This window comes from Corvus cornix, chromosome 1A (assembly GCF_000738735.6).
Source record: "Corvus cornix cornix isolate S_Up_H32 chromosome 1A, ASM73873v5, whole genome shotgun sequence".
NCBI lineage: Eukaryota > Metazoa > Chordata > Aves > Passeriformes > Corvidae > Corvus > Corvus cornix.
The window spans coordinates 54,937,552-54,954,681 of NC_047057.1; the positions used below are offsets into that span (position 1 = coordinate 54,937,552).

The 17,130-nt window shown below is 38.4% G+C and overlaps 1 protein-coding gene across 1 annotated transcript; it reads right to left on the reverse strand.

Moving 5' to 3' along the window:
• Positions 1 to 780: 780 nt before the first annotated feature.
• DRAM1 (DNA damage regulated autophagy modulator 1) lies at positions 781 to 15,524 on the reverse strand. The gene is made up of 7 exons (XM_010410448.4): positions 15,265 to 15,524; positions 9,278 to 9,345; positions 7,936 to 8,078; positions 5,974 to 6,151; positions 4,895 to 4,953; positions 3,457 to 3,549; positions 781 to 2,085 (listed from the first exon to the last, which is right to left on the reverse strand). Exons 1-7 carry the CDS (start codon positions 15,420 to 15,422, stop codon positions 2,041 to 2,043), a joined length of 744 nt encoding a protein of 247 aa, XP_010408750.1. The 5' UTR covers positions 15,423 to 15,524; the 3' UTR covers positions 781 to 2,040.
• Between the last annotated feature and the right edge of the window lie 1,606 nt (positions 15,525 to 17,130).

The following is a 17,130-nucleotide window of genomic DNA, read 5'->3' on the forward strand; positions in this document are numbered from 1 at the left end:
ATTGCTTGCAATTTGTCAACTCACATTTTAACTGAACAAAATAGTTAAGTTGTTGACTGAAAATCTACCTGGAGCCAAAGAATAACCAAAGTGTTTTCAATAGTTGTTCACTGCACAAATAAAAAGGTAATAATCCATTGCCTCTATCTGCATGTCAATGCATGTTGAGGTCTTAGACGTAACAGGTTTAATAAAAGGTGCACTCTTGGTGCATTCTTTTGGTCATAAATATAACTCATATTAAAATGTATCACGATAAAGCTCAGAAAAATGGGAAGGATTTCATTCAGTGCTTGAATTTACATGTTGACTTCAGGGAACAAGGTGATCTTGATTCAGCCACTTTCTCTAAAATTTTTTTCTTCCCTTTAGGATACTGTAAGCACTGTAAAGGTTGGCTATCATTTGAAATAACAACTTCAAGCTTCTTATACTTTCGTTTATGAAAGCTAAGAATGAAAAGCAGTAAAAGAATAGTACACAATGCACTAAGAAATATGGTCTTTTCTTAACAGGGCCTTGAAAATAATATGATGTCACTTTTTGTGGTTGGTATACATTTTCTTTATGATCTTTACTTGAATCAATGTGTGTCCCTTACAGGACACCAAATCAGCAAGACATAGGTCCTTCACGTAGTCTGTCCTAGATTTGATTTTTAACTTGGTTGTAGCTATGAACCTCTGCAAGATAACCTGGGTACTATGGAAAGCAAATCTACCAGTGAAAAACACTTCTACTGTTTTTATCTGGAAGAACTTATAAAGAAAACATCAACTCTTTAAGTTGTGAAACAGCTAAATTTATTACAGTTTAAAATACACATTAAAAGAAATATCAACAGATGACATCGCTTCCCAAAACACACATTAGTTTTATCTTGTGGATATTAGCAACTGAAAATCATCAATATTTCTGCATAAACTGTGATAGTATGGAAAATGTAATTTGCAGAGTACTTAATTGACAACCAAGAGGTTAATGCACTGAATGGAGGTGGTGAATCAGTCCATGAAAGAACCTTTTGCCTGCAGATACTTGTAACATCTGACTTCTCAATTAGTTCCTTTCCAAGTCTTTCATCACAGAAGTAACTACAGCAGCAAATATCTTCACTACAGATGCTCTCCAGGTTTGTTTTTTAATTCAGTTTTATATATAAAAAAGATATATATATAAACAACTGAAAACTGCTGGTGCCTCTTCTTATTTTCCATTCATTCCCAAAGACTTTTTTTGAGACCTTCTTCACTCCATTCTAGATTAAAATACAGGCTGGAAAATTCTGCTATATATTAACCAAATTGCAGTAAGATTTCTCTTTAATACATAACACTTGAATGTAATTTACTTTCTATTCTCCCTTCTGTTTTATGTTTCCTATGACCATCAGTGCATAAAAGGAAAAAAGGGGTGGATTTTTACAACATGTATTGGAGTAATGATTAGATAACATTTTCCAAGCAATATAGTTTAAATTTCTTTCAGGATTTGCATTTGCATTATAGTGCCCAGTATCAGAAATATGCATAGTGTTACCACCTACTAAGTTCAAATTTCTGGTCTTGAAACAAAGATGCCCATTCTTGCTCTCACCATCCTCTACAGCCCTTGCAACTTAACAGTAGGAATTCAGTCCTAGTGATTTCCGTTGCCTTTACACTTCCCTCTTTGCAAAATGTACATTCTCAAGTTTAAAACTAATGCTATTAATCACACTACAGCAAATGAAAAAGTACAGATATGTCCAAAATGGAAGAGCTGAGGAGATCAAGTCCTTGAATGATTTTCCAGTGCTTTTAGATATTGCTTTTATTACAGTATTTTTAATGTACCAAACCTTTTAAAATCACAAAATGTTGCAAAAAGGTAGCAGGAACTTTGCTGTGAGATTTTAAAATCTTTTAGTGGTTGCTGTTGCAGAGTTAATGGCATGGGTTCTCCATACAACCTTATCAATCCCTGTCCCTCTGCCACATTTTCTGTAAGTCAAAAGAAACCTAGAATATTCATAGATATAAAATATTGTTTTTTTCACTATCAGCAGTCTTCATGTATTTCTGTTGATATCCTTAAAGAAAATCCCTAAAAGAAAAATAAAGCAAGACCAGCTTAAGGTAAGCTAATTTTACAGTTCTGCGATATAAAGTACAAGGAGATGAGACAAACCAAAATAAAAATATGTTAAAATGAAATAAATACTGTGGAAAATTAAAAAAAAAAAAATCTTATTTTTCTTGGAGTATGGCAGGGGGTTTTTACTGAATTAATAGTTTGGTTTTCTCTGAGCACTGGTTAGGACAAAAAGAGGGTAGAATCTAAAAAATTCTTTCTGTCATTGTGAGATGTTAACATTGGATCTCGTGCTATTTTATAGCCTGTAATTTAAACTGTCTGCGTTTCCATTTTGTTTAATTGCATCACTTTCTCTTATTTGTTACATTCACAATATTTATATTTAGTTAAACTTTCAATGTTTGAATGAATTCTCCTTTCAATGGAGGAGAATTATCAACTAAGGATTGTTGGTAAATATTCTGAGAGCTACTGCATTGTCTGGCAAATCTCTAACGCCAAGGAAAGAGTCTGAGCTTTGATAAAAGATGCAATCATATGCACACACATCAGAGAGTGATGGATTAGCAATAAATACCTCCCTCCAAAAATGACGCATTAAATGATGCATACGTTTCTGAAAGGTACTTCAATAATTCTGTCAGTTTTAGAAGGCAATTATATACCTTTAAGATCGTGTGTTGAGTAATTTTGAACAACTACCTTGTTTTCCAAAAGGTTTTTTTACTTCTGAACCTAGCTTTTTAAACTCTATTCTTTTTTAATTTATTTTTTTTTAATTAAGGAAAAGTCCTACAGCCATGGTCTATTCAGTACTAAGTCAAAACTAAACAGACATAGAAATGTTTGCTATTGGTTAGAAAAATATATGTTAACTCTGAATCCAGCTACCCAAACCAGAAGGCTTTTGTGTCAATACTTTTCCAAAAATTATTTCATAATCTGTACACTGTGGGAAACATATAGCAAAATGTGTAGTTTTTAAAAAGAAAGGAAACATCAATGGTTGAAATGCTTTGGATTATTATATAAAATCCCTCAGGTAGAAAGAAATGCAGTTTTAGTTGCATCATTTATTTTGTTATTATGTCACTTTTAGAGGGCCTCTTTCTATAAAAAGATTAGTAAATAAGAACATATTAATTGACTGCTTTTAATTTCCAAGAAAAGACACATTGAACTATCAAACTGAATTTTAGATTTTGAAATCAAGGGGGAGAATATTCATTATGTAAACAGAAATCAGTTCTGCGATTGGTAAAATGTGTTTCTGTATAACTTTGATGCATCTATCTGAGGTAAAGAATGGTAATTTTCTATTGCATTTGTTGTTATACAATTCATAGCACTTAGTCACTGCTAAAATATGTAGATACTAACCTGAAAATCTCTAATGAATGTTAAAAAGAAGAAGATGAAACCAAAGGCCACCGTCCATTCACAGATTGCACTCATAAAGTGGTAAGTATAATCCTGATGGAGTGAGACATAAAACAAATTTTCAGATAAAACAGCTAAACAAAGTAAGTGTGGAATGATACAGACATTTCCTTCTGTAAATTCAACAAGTACTGTAAGATTTATGACTCATCATCCCAATACTCTGTTGTATAAAAGTCAATTCACATTTTGTTTTTACAGAGTGGTGAGTATATTTATCAAGGTTGCATGTGTTGCATTAAGTCTTGTGCAGTAACATTAGAGGCAGTACAAGAAAACTACGATTAGCACAGTATCAAAACAAAGCTTGAATATAATATGAATGTGAAAACATTGAGTTCTTGTGTTAACATTACCAAAGTGCCCATGTTCCAAGCTTTCATTCAGAGCCACTGAGCGCAGTAATACTGAGAAAATTCTCATCCTGTTTTGAAATAGAGGGCTACCCTTTATGACCCTTTATGACCAAAAAGTCCTGACAAGACTTTTGTTGTTAAGACTATCATAGAAAACCTATGTCATAAGACACAAACAGAATGCAAAATGTTTCTTAGCATGCCATCAACAAATAGGCCATCTGTTTCAGTAAAAAACAATTTTTTCATCCTTGCATCTCAAAAAACCCCACAAAATCCCTGAAGATATTACTAAGATTGTCTAATTTGCAAAGATTTATCTACAGTTGCCTTGCCACTGCTTTGTTGAAGTACATTTTCTAAGTGTGCTTTTATTAAGCTCTTCAAGCAGGATGCACTGTCTGCATTATTTAACCTGGTTTTTGCATACCTCCCTTCAAGAGGTAAGTTTGTCCAAAAAGAAAGTTCAAAGTTGGTCCAAAAAGAAAAATTAGTTTTTGTAGTTGTCATTCTGAAAACACTGAAATCAACTCAGATACCCCTTTAGTATGCCTTAGGTCAGATGCAAATATTTATGACAGTAGCAAAGACTTTAATAAAGAAGGGTGAAAAAGCTGAGAAAACCAATGTTTTAAAAAACCTCAAAAACTACAGAATCAAATTGGTCCACTTTTGTTTCATGTGAAAAGTTCATTTGCAAGAAAATTGACTATAAAAGGAAGTAGAACAACTAATTTCCAGAATATTTCTTTTCTGTAGTCTTTTTCTATGGGAAAGTTGCAATTCTTCGTTAAAGCGAAAGTCTAACTCTTTGAAGACTGATCATCCGTGACCAATTTTCTTACCCACACCACAGACATCTTTCTAGTGAAGATGTAACTGGAAACCAGCATTGCACAAATCTGTTCATGATAATGTACTGTTTGAAGTCTCTGACGTGTTTGCAATGCTTTAAGATCAATATAACAGCGTTCCCCAAATAATACGATACAAGGTAATTTGGCTGCCTAATAAGATTTTACCTTTTCACCTGGGGTCCAATCAATTTTTGTCATGGAAATTTTTGAAGCGAACACAATCACTGGGAAAAACAGTGTAAAGGAAACTATAGAATATTAGTGAGTAAAAGTGAAAATGTCTGCTTACAAAAAAACCCCCTTCTTCCCTTCTGTAGCAAAGGAGATCCTAAACAACCAGAATATCAAATCAAAGTATTTAGAAAACAAGTAAATGAAACACATTATTACAAGGTAGGTGGTAGCAGCAATCAAAACACATTTCTGCACAAATGAAGGTTTCTGTGGGTTCTTTCAGAGTATAGACAGTAAGGGAGACACTCCAAAACTTAGGTGAGATTTGTGATCAAGAACTGTGGGAGCAGAGTCCTGCACTGCTGGAAGTGGAACCGTTGGTTCCCAGTGGTGCACAATAGGTGCCTTGGTCTGTTTGTACAACTTCCTCTCGAGACTGAGGGCCTCTTTCAAAGCCCTTTCACAGCTACTGAAACCAAAAGCAGGCTGGAGCTGGCTGACTCATGTGATGAGCTGCCACTATCAGTTTTCAACACTGGCAGATCACCCAAGGCCAATAAAATCAGTGAGAAGACTCTAATTCTAGCATGCCAAGGGAAAAGCCAGGAAGTTGTGCAGTGTGACTTTAAGGGAGGTGACTGTTGAGGCCAAGCACCAAGCAGCATGATAAAACTCATCTTCTTAGGCTTGTTTGCCAACTGTATTTTTAACTTCTGTATGTTTGGTTCACTGTAGAAGCAGTGGCTCCCTTTTTCAGGCCTTCCTCCCTGCTCCCCTTCAAGTGAAAGAGGTGGGAAAGTTGCTCTAGCTTCACTAGTGTATGATTCTGTGAAGAACACTGGGGCATTGTTTTTAAATATACCACTGAATTAAGAGATAAAGCTTTTCAGAAGCCCCCAAAACTCATCTTTATGCTATGAATGGTGTCTCAATGTGCTATATTATATATATTAGAGAGCCCTAAGTAAGGAGTGTGACCTCATTTTTATTCTTTATCATCAGTGATTTAACTTAAAAGGAAAACCATGAACACAGAAAGGGAAAACCATGGGACACACCATAAAGGATACTGGGAATGAAAGCAATGCATGATATTACAGATATGGCCATCCTTATGTGACACACAAAGTAAGTGTTCCATCGTGGGCAGGACTTGTAAGAGATTATGGACTGAAGTGTAATGTATACAACACCCGAGCCAAATGCCACCAAAGCTCCTATGTCATGGACACTGGGAACAGCCAGCTCCTGGAAAGAGAATCAGCACAATGGTTAGCTGCTGCTATCTGAAGAAACTAGCAGGTAGTGCGCATGAATGCAAATCTTCTGCATGACATACTGATTAGAGGAACTAGACTGAACACTAAGGAAACAATTTCTAATTCCAGCTTTGCTTTGCTCTCCTGACCTGAAACAGTCACCTGACCTTGAGCAAATCTCACATCCTCTTCATGTCTCGGTTATTCTATTGGCAAATGGGGATAGGAATGTAGCACTACTGTACAACTGCTCACTAGTTGTACATATACAGTGAAAAGAGTGAAGGCTTGCAAGACACCATTTCCAGCTTCCTGGGCAATTAAGCATGCTCGAAAATCTGCTGGATCAGATGCTTAGCTAGATAAGATCTTTATCATGCTCAGAACCCTTTCTACAAACTGCATTTAACATGGAAAGCAGGGTCAAAGCAGGGGAAATAGAAATTAGGTGAGGAAGGAGTTTATGGACAATAAATGGCAATGAGACACAACAGAGATTAGATAAGAACCAGTGTTATAACTGTCAAGGAACTCCTTTGGAAACGTTAGGATCAAAGTTTCTGCTTCCCTGACTCTCACAAATTATTTTGCATTCCTGATTTGTCTTTTCCTTGTTGAAGCCAAGTTTGTTTTCTCTTTCAGTCAGGCATCATCCAGCTCTTTTTTGTGCCACATATAAATCTTACCAATAAGAACACAGATACTTAAAAGTGAAATAGTGTGATTAGAATAGACTGCAGTACCTGTGGTGTTTGCAATCCACACACACTGCCTGGATGCAAAGCTAAAAAGGGCAAGTATTATCCTAAGGCAGAGGGTTTTTTAATCTGAAAATACCATGTCCATTACATGTAAAACTGTACTGGCTGCTGAAGCCTTGACAATCTTTATTTTCATTTTCTCTGTATGTTATCATGTCACTATATGAGCACAATAATATTTAACAAAATCTTCCAAGTTAGACCATCCTTTAAAATAAATAATGTAGCTGTTTCCACAGATTTTAAGGCAATATCTCAAGCCGCCTGCCAATTAAATTTAACTTGATTCTAGGCTGAAGCTTTCAGTGCAATTGTCCTAATACTTGTGTCAGAATCTACCCTGTTATACACTTCCTCACTAGAAAAGGTAAAATGAATAATCTGTTTCAGTATTTTTTCTGTCTACTGAATTTTCTTTCAGACACTGAGGGGTGGACTTCGATTTGTAATGAGATGCCTAACCCTTCCTGGCAAAGTAAGCAGTAGTTCTACATGTCTCTATCAAAAGATTTAACATGTTATGCCATCTCCTACAGACTCAAAAGAACAGGCTGATACTGTGCTCAGTGTTCTAACCCATCAGATAAGATTACTTTATTCTGTAGAAAATGCTGCTAGTGAGTGTGCCATCATTCAGTCAAAAATGCAGATGCTTTTGGTAGTCTGATTTATTCTGCCCTGCTTGATTATAAGCAAACTAAACTTGGAATAGCAAGGTTTTTTACAGTCAAATCTTCATAGTAAAAATTTTCCAGCAAAAAAATCCATATAGTACAGACCTGTTACAAGACAAGCATACAGAAAACCCCTTAATGGCATAACTGCCTAAGCAAAAATTCTCGTGTATAGGGAAACAAATCTGTCACTGTAAAGCTAATGAAAAAAGGCAAGCACAAGAAATTCTTACTCCATTTTCCAAGTATCCACATGGGGATAATGTTAATCACTGTTATCTAGTTGAAATTTTTAATGGTAAAAATTTTCATTTCTGTTATGAAATTTATGATCATACCTGAAAAGTTGCAACTATGCCCATTCCAGTGCAGCCCATCAATCCAATACATAATGTAAACATATTGCATGAAGACCTAACAAAGTGTGATGTCTCATTTTGCTTCTCTGTTAATAAATATCTGATGTACATTGTAATTGCAGCTGAAAAAACAAAAAAATATGTTATGTTCAATGTCATATATTGCTTACATTTTAACACCTTTTCCTGTAACATATGACATGCAGAAAAATTATAAGCATAATACAGTAAATAATATTACCTTTACCTCTACTGGAATGAAGAAGAAAGGTAGTGATTTTCAGCTGAACTTTCAGGTAGAACTTAAACATTATCTTCCTCTTAAAATTGCACATTATTGCTATCTACAACTAACTGCACATCAGTTCAAGGAAAACACTAATTTAAATCCCATTCTCCTGTGTGTTTTTGGCACAGAGGCATTGCCATTCCACATTAGGAACAGATGTTACAGGGAGATAAGAACCATAAGCTACAAGTGGGAGGTTTAATTCTGCTCTGAGATGCAGTCTTGTACCAGAACTACATCTCCTTATAATGGATGGTCTGAAGAATTAATTCCTTTTTGCAGAGTCACCACATGCATGTCCTTAATATGCAGTTCACTCCTGACAAACATCTGTACTGAATTAGGAAATCATTCAGTTTATAATATGCTGTAGACTGGATTCCACGGTTCCATAACACAGAACGTGGTTTCAATCTATCTACAATTGGAAAAATTAATCGGGTAACTTTGCCCAGGCACTATGAGGTTACATGAAACACACCAAGATAGTGTGACTGAATGAGGCCCTTAGAAAAGGTAAAATATATGATTTTGACTTTGCCTTAATGCCATAATACTGCATGTATACAGAGGTACACAGCTCTTGATCCTCCATCCTCTACAAGTTTATAGAAAATGCCAAACTTCCTGCCTCACATCAGCCATTTTGTAGAGAGGTAGGCACATTGCGGAGAAAACCAGGTGCTCCTTCAACACTGTTCTTCCCTTTGCTGCAGCATTTTAGAACCTAAAGTTCCCCTACATCAGAGCTTTTGCAGAGTGATTATGCTATCTTTGTTCCACTTTTATTTCCAGCATGTTGACTACTTTGCACTGATGAGGTGCTCTGAAGAGACACAAGTGCCTCTAAGCCTGCACTAACTGCTCCTAAGGACCTGACTCTCCAGGTATCACTTACATCTACCTGATACTGCCATTTGGCTGTGGAGTAGTTTTTCTGCAGAATACTGAATACATTTCTGCAGTTTAAGCAGGCAGCTTTCACTAATTCTCATTTCTTCATTCTGGTCAACCCAAATAGCTTATACATACCTAAAAGGGCTGAAATATTAATCATAAAACCGAAGACACCACTCTCTGGAGGTTTAGTTCCAGTGTCGCTAAAGCAGGAAGAGAGAGAAATTAAAAGTTAATTGAGACCTGTGAAACATAAATGAGACTTACAATTGAAATCCCAAGAGAAATATAACTTGTGTGAACTGCTGCTGTGTGTGCAAGGCATCTGCTGCTGCACACTTAGCCTCCATTTGTAGTAGAGAATCTTTCTTTTCAAAAAGAAAGCATATTTTGAAACCATACTCTTTGAACTGTATTTCTTCTTTTTTCTGCGTGCAATATGCAAAGATGTGACAGACCTGTACTTTGCTCAGGAATGGCATGATTACATAAATGATATTTTAGAAGTTATGTTTCTTTTATCTGCTGAATTAAAACTGTGATAGAGTAAAATATATCTAATGGCAGTCACTATCTTAAGATGTGAGAGAATTGGGTTTAACCTCCTTAAAAGGACTTTACCCTATGAGAGAAGTTCTGTTCCAACGCCCTGGAGTGTTCCTAACAACTGTTTTATTTACTAATGTAGATACAGCTTAAGAGTACTCTATTTCCAAGGTGTTGCAAGTCCCTTCTGATGGAACACTTCACCCTTATAGGGGATAATTAGAAGTTCACTGGGACAGAGAGGGGGAGCACGAGTGTGAGAATATCTACAGAATTTATATACATATGTATATGCATGCATATATATATATATATATACGAAAAATGTTATATATACAAAATGTTTGTTGTGTGGAAAATGGAACACTTTCACCATAGAATCCTTTTCCCTGTTTTCCCTACATATGGGCAAACACCCACCCCAAAAATGCCCCTTCCTCACTGAATGAACATACTCCTGGCAGAACGGGGGCTCAAGCTCTCTCAAGCAGAGCTCTTCTACAGAAGGTGAGTGCTCTGTTGAAAGAACAGTACTATGATATTGTCACCTCTTTGCACTACTTTTTCTTCTCTGATGTCTATTTTTTCTTTTAATGTACGGCCAGTTGATATCTGTTTGATCTGGCTCTGTTGGTCAAGCCAATGGAAAACATCTAGCTCTTGAATCTTTACATAATTTGGGTGTGAGCTAAGTTTCCTGTTACTGGGCAGCACCAAGAGGCAGGACAGTGCGTTTGAACAGAGGCACCCAAAGAACTCTACTGTCAGAAATGTAAACATGTAAGGGTTTTAGCTAATGCCAAAGTTTAGTGGAAACCGAGCAAAGATTCTGAGAACAAACCTTTCTCCTAGAGTGGGAGTGTCAATCTGCTGGAGGGTAGGAAGCTCTGCAGAGGGATCTGGACAGAATGGATTGGTGGGCCAAGACCAGTGGTAGGAGGTTCAGCAAGACCAAGTGCTGGGTCCTACTCTTTGGCCACAACAATGCCAGGCAGCGCTACAGGCTGGGGAACAGTGGCTGGAAAGATGCCCAGCAGAAGAGAACCTGGGGGTGGCTGGCTGACAGCAGCTGAACATGAGCCAGGGTGTGCCCAGGTGGCCAAGGCAGCCAGTGGCATCCTGGCCTGGATCAGCAGTAGTGTGGCCAGCAGGACCAGGGCAGTGATGGTTACTCTGTTCTTGGCTCTCGTGAGGTCACACCTCAAGGGCTGTTGTCACTTTGGGGTGCTCACTACAAGACATTGAGGGACTGGAGTGTGTCCAGAGAAGGGCAACGGGGAAGGGTCAGGACCACCAGTCTGAAGAGGAGCAGCTGGGGGAGCTGGGAATGTTTAGTCTGGAGAAGAGGAGGGTCAGGGGTGACCTTATTGCTCTCTACAACCACCTGAAAGGAGGCTGTAGCCAGGTGGGGGTCACCCCCTTAGGTAACAAGCAATAGAACAAGAGGAAATGGGCTCAAGTTGTGCCAGAGGAGATTTAAATTGGATGTCAGGAAAAATTTCTTCACAGAAAGGGTGTTTAGGCATTGGAATGGACTGCCCAGAGAGATGGAGGAGTCACTGTCTTTGGAAAGAGTAAAGGAAAGCCTGGACTTAGTACCATGGTCTGGTTGACGATGAAGTTCAGTCATAGTAACCTCAGAGGTCTTTTCCAACCTAATCATTTGATGAATCACAGTGATTCTGTGATTGTGTGTATGATGGGAAAAGTAGGTACTAGCTAGAGATTTTTTTTATGCAATTGAAGAAGATGAATACTCCTTATCCCAGCAGTGAGGCTGGATTAGGTTTCAGTGCTAAGATTCTGAAGCTACCACTGAGTACAGCCAAAATGACCTCAGCATGAATGTTCTCAACACCCAAAAGAGAAAGCACTCTCTACTTAAGCAATCACTCTCAAGGATTTTGACAATTTTGTTAAGTTCAGGAAAGAAGAGTATGACCATCCCAAATGACTTGATTATTTTAGAAATTCATATTTGCTCTCCAACCCTTTCTGTGTTACAGAAGGATTTGTGTAACAAAAGTTGCTAAGATGGTTTATCAACAATAGGAGGAAGCTTAGGTTAAAGGAAGGATCCTTTTCTATGAAAAGCTGATAAAAAAAATAGAGAAAATTCATATATTTATTTTTACTAGGTTGGTTCCAAATTCTCAGACCACAAAAGTTTGGACTGGGCTTTTACACAAGTTTTTACAACTTCTCATGCATTAGGAATTCCTTTTCACCTGAATTTTCTTGTTGTAATGCTTTCAGAAGACTTGTTCCGGCTTGTACTCTGTATTAATCTTGTTTCACTTTGATAGTGAAATTGATGAAAACAGTAAATTAAGTCTTTTTTGTTTGTTTGACACACCTGAAAATAATGTTAATTCATGTTTCATTTAGCCCATTTTAAAATCTTGAACTTCATCTTTTCCTTTTGTTTCTGGAGTGTTTTCATTAACATGACAAAGGAGTCCATTTAAAAAGTGGGCCACTTGAGACAACCTTCAAGGACTTTCTCAAATCAGAAACTGCTCTGTGGTAAGTACAGGACTGTAATCACTTCAAAGCTATTGAAGGGTTTTAGGTGAGAAGAGAATGGAATTGGCACACACATAGAAAGCCATTTGAAGTTCTTGGAACACATCATAAGAGCAATCCAAATAACCTGAAATTGCACTGAACTCCATTTTTTAACAAAAGATTTTCTCAAGCTAAAGGTTTATAGGTGATTTTTGTTGTCATGGATTTTTAAACTCAACAGTCTTAGATTATGCTTTAAAGAAAATTCATACCAGGAATACTGTATCACATCTACAATCTATTTACAAAGTACTACACTGGACTTTTAAGGTCACAATCTTCTTAATGTTGTATTTTCCATTAAAAAATCCCTGAAGCTGAATGAAGACTTGGGTTCATATTAATTTTTCTTCAATCTGCTGCCTTGGAAAAAAAGATTAGCAAAAAAAGTATTGGTGACAGTCCCTTCCTTTTTATGAAAAAGAAAAAAGCCAATGGCATATTTGAAACAAAAATGTGCTCACTTATTTGGGCTGGTGTATAGGTGAGCTCGACACCACGGAAAAGATGAGGAACCCTGTATGAAAATGGCAGCATTTGTGTCACCATCTCATGCAGTAGAATTTAAAAAATAAACAGTTTTCTGAAGAGTGGAAAGACAGGAAGGTGAAGGAGACAAGGAATAAATATTTTAGGGCTAAAAGACTCATCATTGAATTTTCTTCAGAGCCATCATAAACTATTTCTCTTCAAACTGAAGTCCCAGATTTTAAAAATAGGAAGATTCTATTCTACCTACAGGAATTCTGATTTCTCCCAAGGAGAACTGGTAGGAAATACCTTCAGGAAAATTCCCTTTACTCTTTCACTGAGAATTCAAACCAGGAAACAGCCACCCCAACACATGCAAATTGGTTTGGATTTGGAGTAGTAGGAGTAACAGGACTAATTTGGGCACAACCTTGTCATCTTTTAGGACTTAGCTGCTAGAAAACACAAAATTATATTCATTTTATCTGGGTATGTATTATATGTATTTATATGGTTTACTTGATGAGACCTTAGCGCAGCCTCAATGACAAATATAGGTGTGGCCTCTCACTGTGACAGCTGCTACATGGTAGACAAAATTAATGTTACTTCAAGGTATACACAGAGTCCTTGGGGAATGTATATAAGAATTACAGAAATGTTGAACTAAAGTTTGTCAATATTCTTCTCCTTTATGTAACTGGAATTTCCCCATATGAGCTCTATTTAATTTTTATAGTTCATTTTAAGATATTGCACAACTGAAATGTTGCAACATTCTTCCTCTTTTTAATCACTCTTAGTTTTACTAAATCACATGATTCAGATTCTTAGGCTAAAGCAATGACCTGCAAATTAAGAATATGAACTATGGTGTGACTATTGGCCTGAGTACTTAGAAAGAAACCTTGTATTCCCAAGTCCATATTCTATGAAGTTCTTATGCTTTGCTTAGACCAGTTGCCTTTAGAATTGTTGCATTCTTCACCAAAAGGCAATGTATATCCTTAGTCCAAATGTGGTGTTAAAAGGATGTAATATACACAAGGCTTTTAAAATACTTTACTAGTAAATACAGAGGGCCTGAAATGTGAGTGGGAATCGCTGGTGCAGCGTCTTACGTCTTTGTTTTGTTTGGGTTATTTTAGAGTATGTGGACATTTATTGTGATTCCATAGCTAAAGGATAAGAATGATGTTTTCTGGGAGCTATTCCATTAAGTTGATATAACTATGGCAGCTGTGATACATTCATTAGAGTTGTACAGTTGTGGCTTGAAGGTTTGGCCTATTCCTTTTAGAAAGAATGACACAATTAAGATACCTGGGCTGTCAAAAACTTAACTGCAAACAAAACTATACATAAAAAACCCACATCCTGTTGTCCCATATATTTTATTCTATGACGTGGCTTCAACATAAGAAATGCAATTTGTCAAACTTCTTACTACAGGATCTCAAAATATTTCTGAACACAAACCATGTACAGTTATCTCAAATGTTTTTTGTTAGTTAATAATGGATAAATTGCATTGATCACAAGCACTTTTGTGTCAGTGAAGTTTTGTATGTAATCAAGGATGAGCAGTAGGGTATTTGTTCAAGTACAAGAACAAGGCTTTCCAAGAGCTTTCCAGATTTGTGCAGAGAGTCTTAAAAAGTTTTGCTAATATAAGCGAGAAGCCCGACTTTCTCTGGTTCAGTTTGAATGAAGCTCAGCTGTCTTGTGGGTTGTGGTGTCATTTACTCTTGCCTATGATGACAAACCCTAATTTTCAATCAAATTTTCTTGTTTATGCCAATCAGGTTAGCAGTCTTCTGAAATTATGCATGTCCAAAAAGTCCTTCAAGGAATTAGGTCTAGATGTACCTTGAAAGATATATTTTAAAACCTTGTTTAGATCTTCTGTATATCAGAGACACTCTTGGATTTCTGGATAACCTTTAATCTATTGAGAGATAAATACTAACATTTTCATAGTTTAGATTTAAATGTTAACATAAGCCACACATAAAGAATGATTTACACAGAATTGCAGTTAAATGACTAAGGTTGTAGAAAAGAGATGCCAGGTGTCTCTTGGGAAGTCTTTTAAACCCATTGGTTCTATAGCGAAATACAAAAAATGCATGTTTGTGGGAATGTGTGTACTGCAAAAGCCATCACAGGGCTTCGAGTCCTGTCATCATCTGGTGCACTTTGGCCTAGTTCTGAAGTTACACAAAATTACACTTCCACCGTGTCATTCTAAAGTTTTTCTAGGATCAGGCCTGCCTTGGCTGCAGCAGAAAACTTTCATGTCCTTTCCATCGTGTCTCCAGCGTCTGTGGCTTCAGTGTCCTGTGGCTCTCAGAGGTGCTAGAGGTGTGATGGGTGCCGGGAGTGCCCAGCGTGTCCCCCTGCCACGGGGAGGATCCGCACTGCATCTCCTCCCCTGGAGACCCCCCACTCGCTCCGGGAAGCCCCTCAGGACATCGCCCATGCTCACACACACATAAGTCCCGCACCTCGGCCGCTCCCCAGCGCCCCCGCCTCACCTGATGTAGGGGACGAGGGGCTCGATGTGCCCTGCCAGCACGGCGATCACATAGGAGATGATGAAGGCGGCCGAGGACCAGCTGACGAGCAAAGCGGGGACGAAAGCCACGCCGGGCATGCAGCACAGCATCGCCGGCAGCTGCCCCGCCCGGGGCATCGGCAGCTGGGCGGCAGCGCCCTGGAGTCACGGCCCGGGAGCGGGGACCCGCGTGGCGCATTCGCGCTCCCCCACGCGGGTCTGTCCCCGCCGGGCAGCGGCGCTGCGCCTCCCGCAGCCCCGGGGATGCCCCGCCGGGCGCTCGCTTCCCTTCACTTTCGGTTCTCCCCGGCGCTCCCCGCCCCCGACGGCGGCGCAGAGCCGGGGACAGCCGCGGCCCCTTCCTCTTTCACCGCTGCCGGCGCCTGAAGCGCTTCGGAGAGTTTCTGACCGCAGAAAGTCTCTCCACAAGCCGTGTCCCGGTCGCTGCCGGCTCTCCGGGCCGCACACGCCCCGTCGGGGCAGGGAGGCGGGCGGTGAGGGTGCCGCCGGGCAGTGCTCTCCGGGGTCTGCGGGTCGTGCCGGCGGCTAGTGCCTTCACAGTTGTCTTTAAAAAGGCTAAAAATGGGCTCCAGCGTGAGAGTACAGCGGCTCTTTGCCGGTCGACGGCCGTGGGGCGGCGGTGGGGGCACGGAAACCGGGTCAGAAACTGTGGAGGTCCCATTACGGGGTCCTGCACACACCTCAGCCGCCTTGGACTTTCGTTTCAAACACATAATGTAGTCTTGATTTGCAAATCTTCTGTGAGATTCACTTTTGCGCATGATTAGCAGGAAACCATTGTTTAATTCAAAATCATGCTGTGTTCAGCATTTTCGCTTTGGTTTAGCCTGAAGCCATGGACAATCTGTCAAGGTTGTTTGTGTTTTCTTCGACTGTTTGTAGTTATCTGCCTTTCAAACCAACATCTGAACTCAAGGTCACCATTCTGCTGCCAAGATATGTATGTGAATGCTCTGCCTCTCTCCCTGAGTATTGAGAGTCTTGCCTTCGGTGCACATTCCCTGTGGTGGATGCACACAAGGTGAGTACTTGGCATGCCTTTGAAGGTATTAGGAAGGGAGATATAAATGAAATAAAAGGACTAGGGACAGTATATCTCAATGCAAGTACAGAAAAGTAATAAAAAAAATTATTCTACCACTAAGACTGGAGGTACTCTACAACCTTCTTCTTGGCAGTAGCAAGTTGCTCATGTTCTTAACATATATATTGAACGTAATAGTTCACACCACACCACAAATTCATGCTTCATATTTCCACAGCTAATCTGTCTTCTAGTAGTTTTGAGTGACAGAAATTTCTGATTGAAAGAACGGGTTTATTTCTCTTTGCGTTAAAGGTGCAAAAATAATGGAAGAGAACTAATATTTGAACTGTCTTAATATGCTGTTTTAAAAATGTCTGTTTAATTATGCCTCAATATCAGGTATCTTGGGTTTCTTTCCTCTTGAAACAGAAAATCAATGAAATAGTATACAGGAAATAAATCTAGTCTCTTTGGTAAATAAATGAACTGCAGAAACACCTTGATGTTCATTATATTTACAGAAGTAGAATTTTACTTTTTTATGTGTCAGTAATTCAGTATTCTGGTTTAGTCCCTTGCAGAAAGAGGATGGAATTCACTTTATTTTACTGCATCAACATTTAAGTCACATTGTTAGAAAAATGTTCCATCCACAGTTCTGCAAGTTCTTTGTACTTCTTTAGTTTTGTAAGTAGTAAATAAATTACTCTTAAGTGTGAGTTGAGTATTTCTATTACTCACATGACTTTTAAGTGCCTGAACACTATTTGGAGTGAAAGAAAAAGACACGTTTGGCTC

Excerpts from the sequence above, each read along its gene's own strand:
- DRAM1 (XM_010410448.4), bottom strand. The coding sequence starts at position 15,422 with ATGCCCCGGGCGGGGCAGCTGCCGGCGATGCTGTGCTGCATGCCCGGC. Across the intron at positions 4,954-5,973 it reads ATGCATTGCTTTCATTCCCA|TGATTGTGTTCGCTTCAAAA; the intron begins GTATCCTTTATG and ends TGTTTTTCCCAG. Across the intron at positions 3,550-4,894 it reads ATTGGACCCCAGGTGAAAAG|GATTATACTTACCACTTTAT; the intron begins GTAAAATCTTAT and ends TCACTCCATCAG.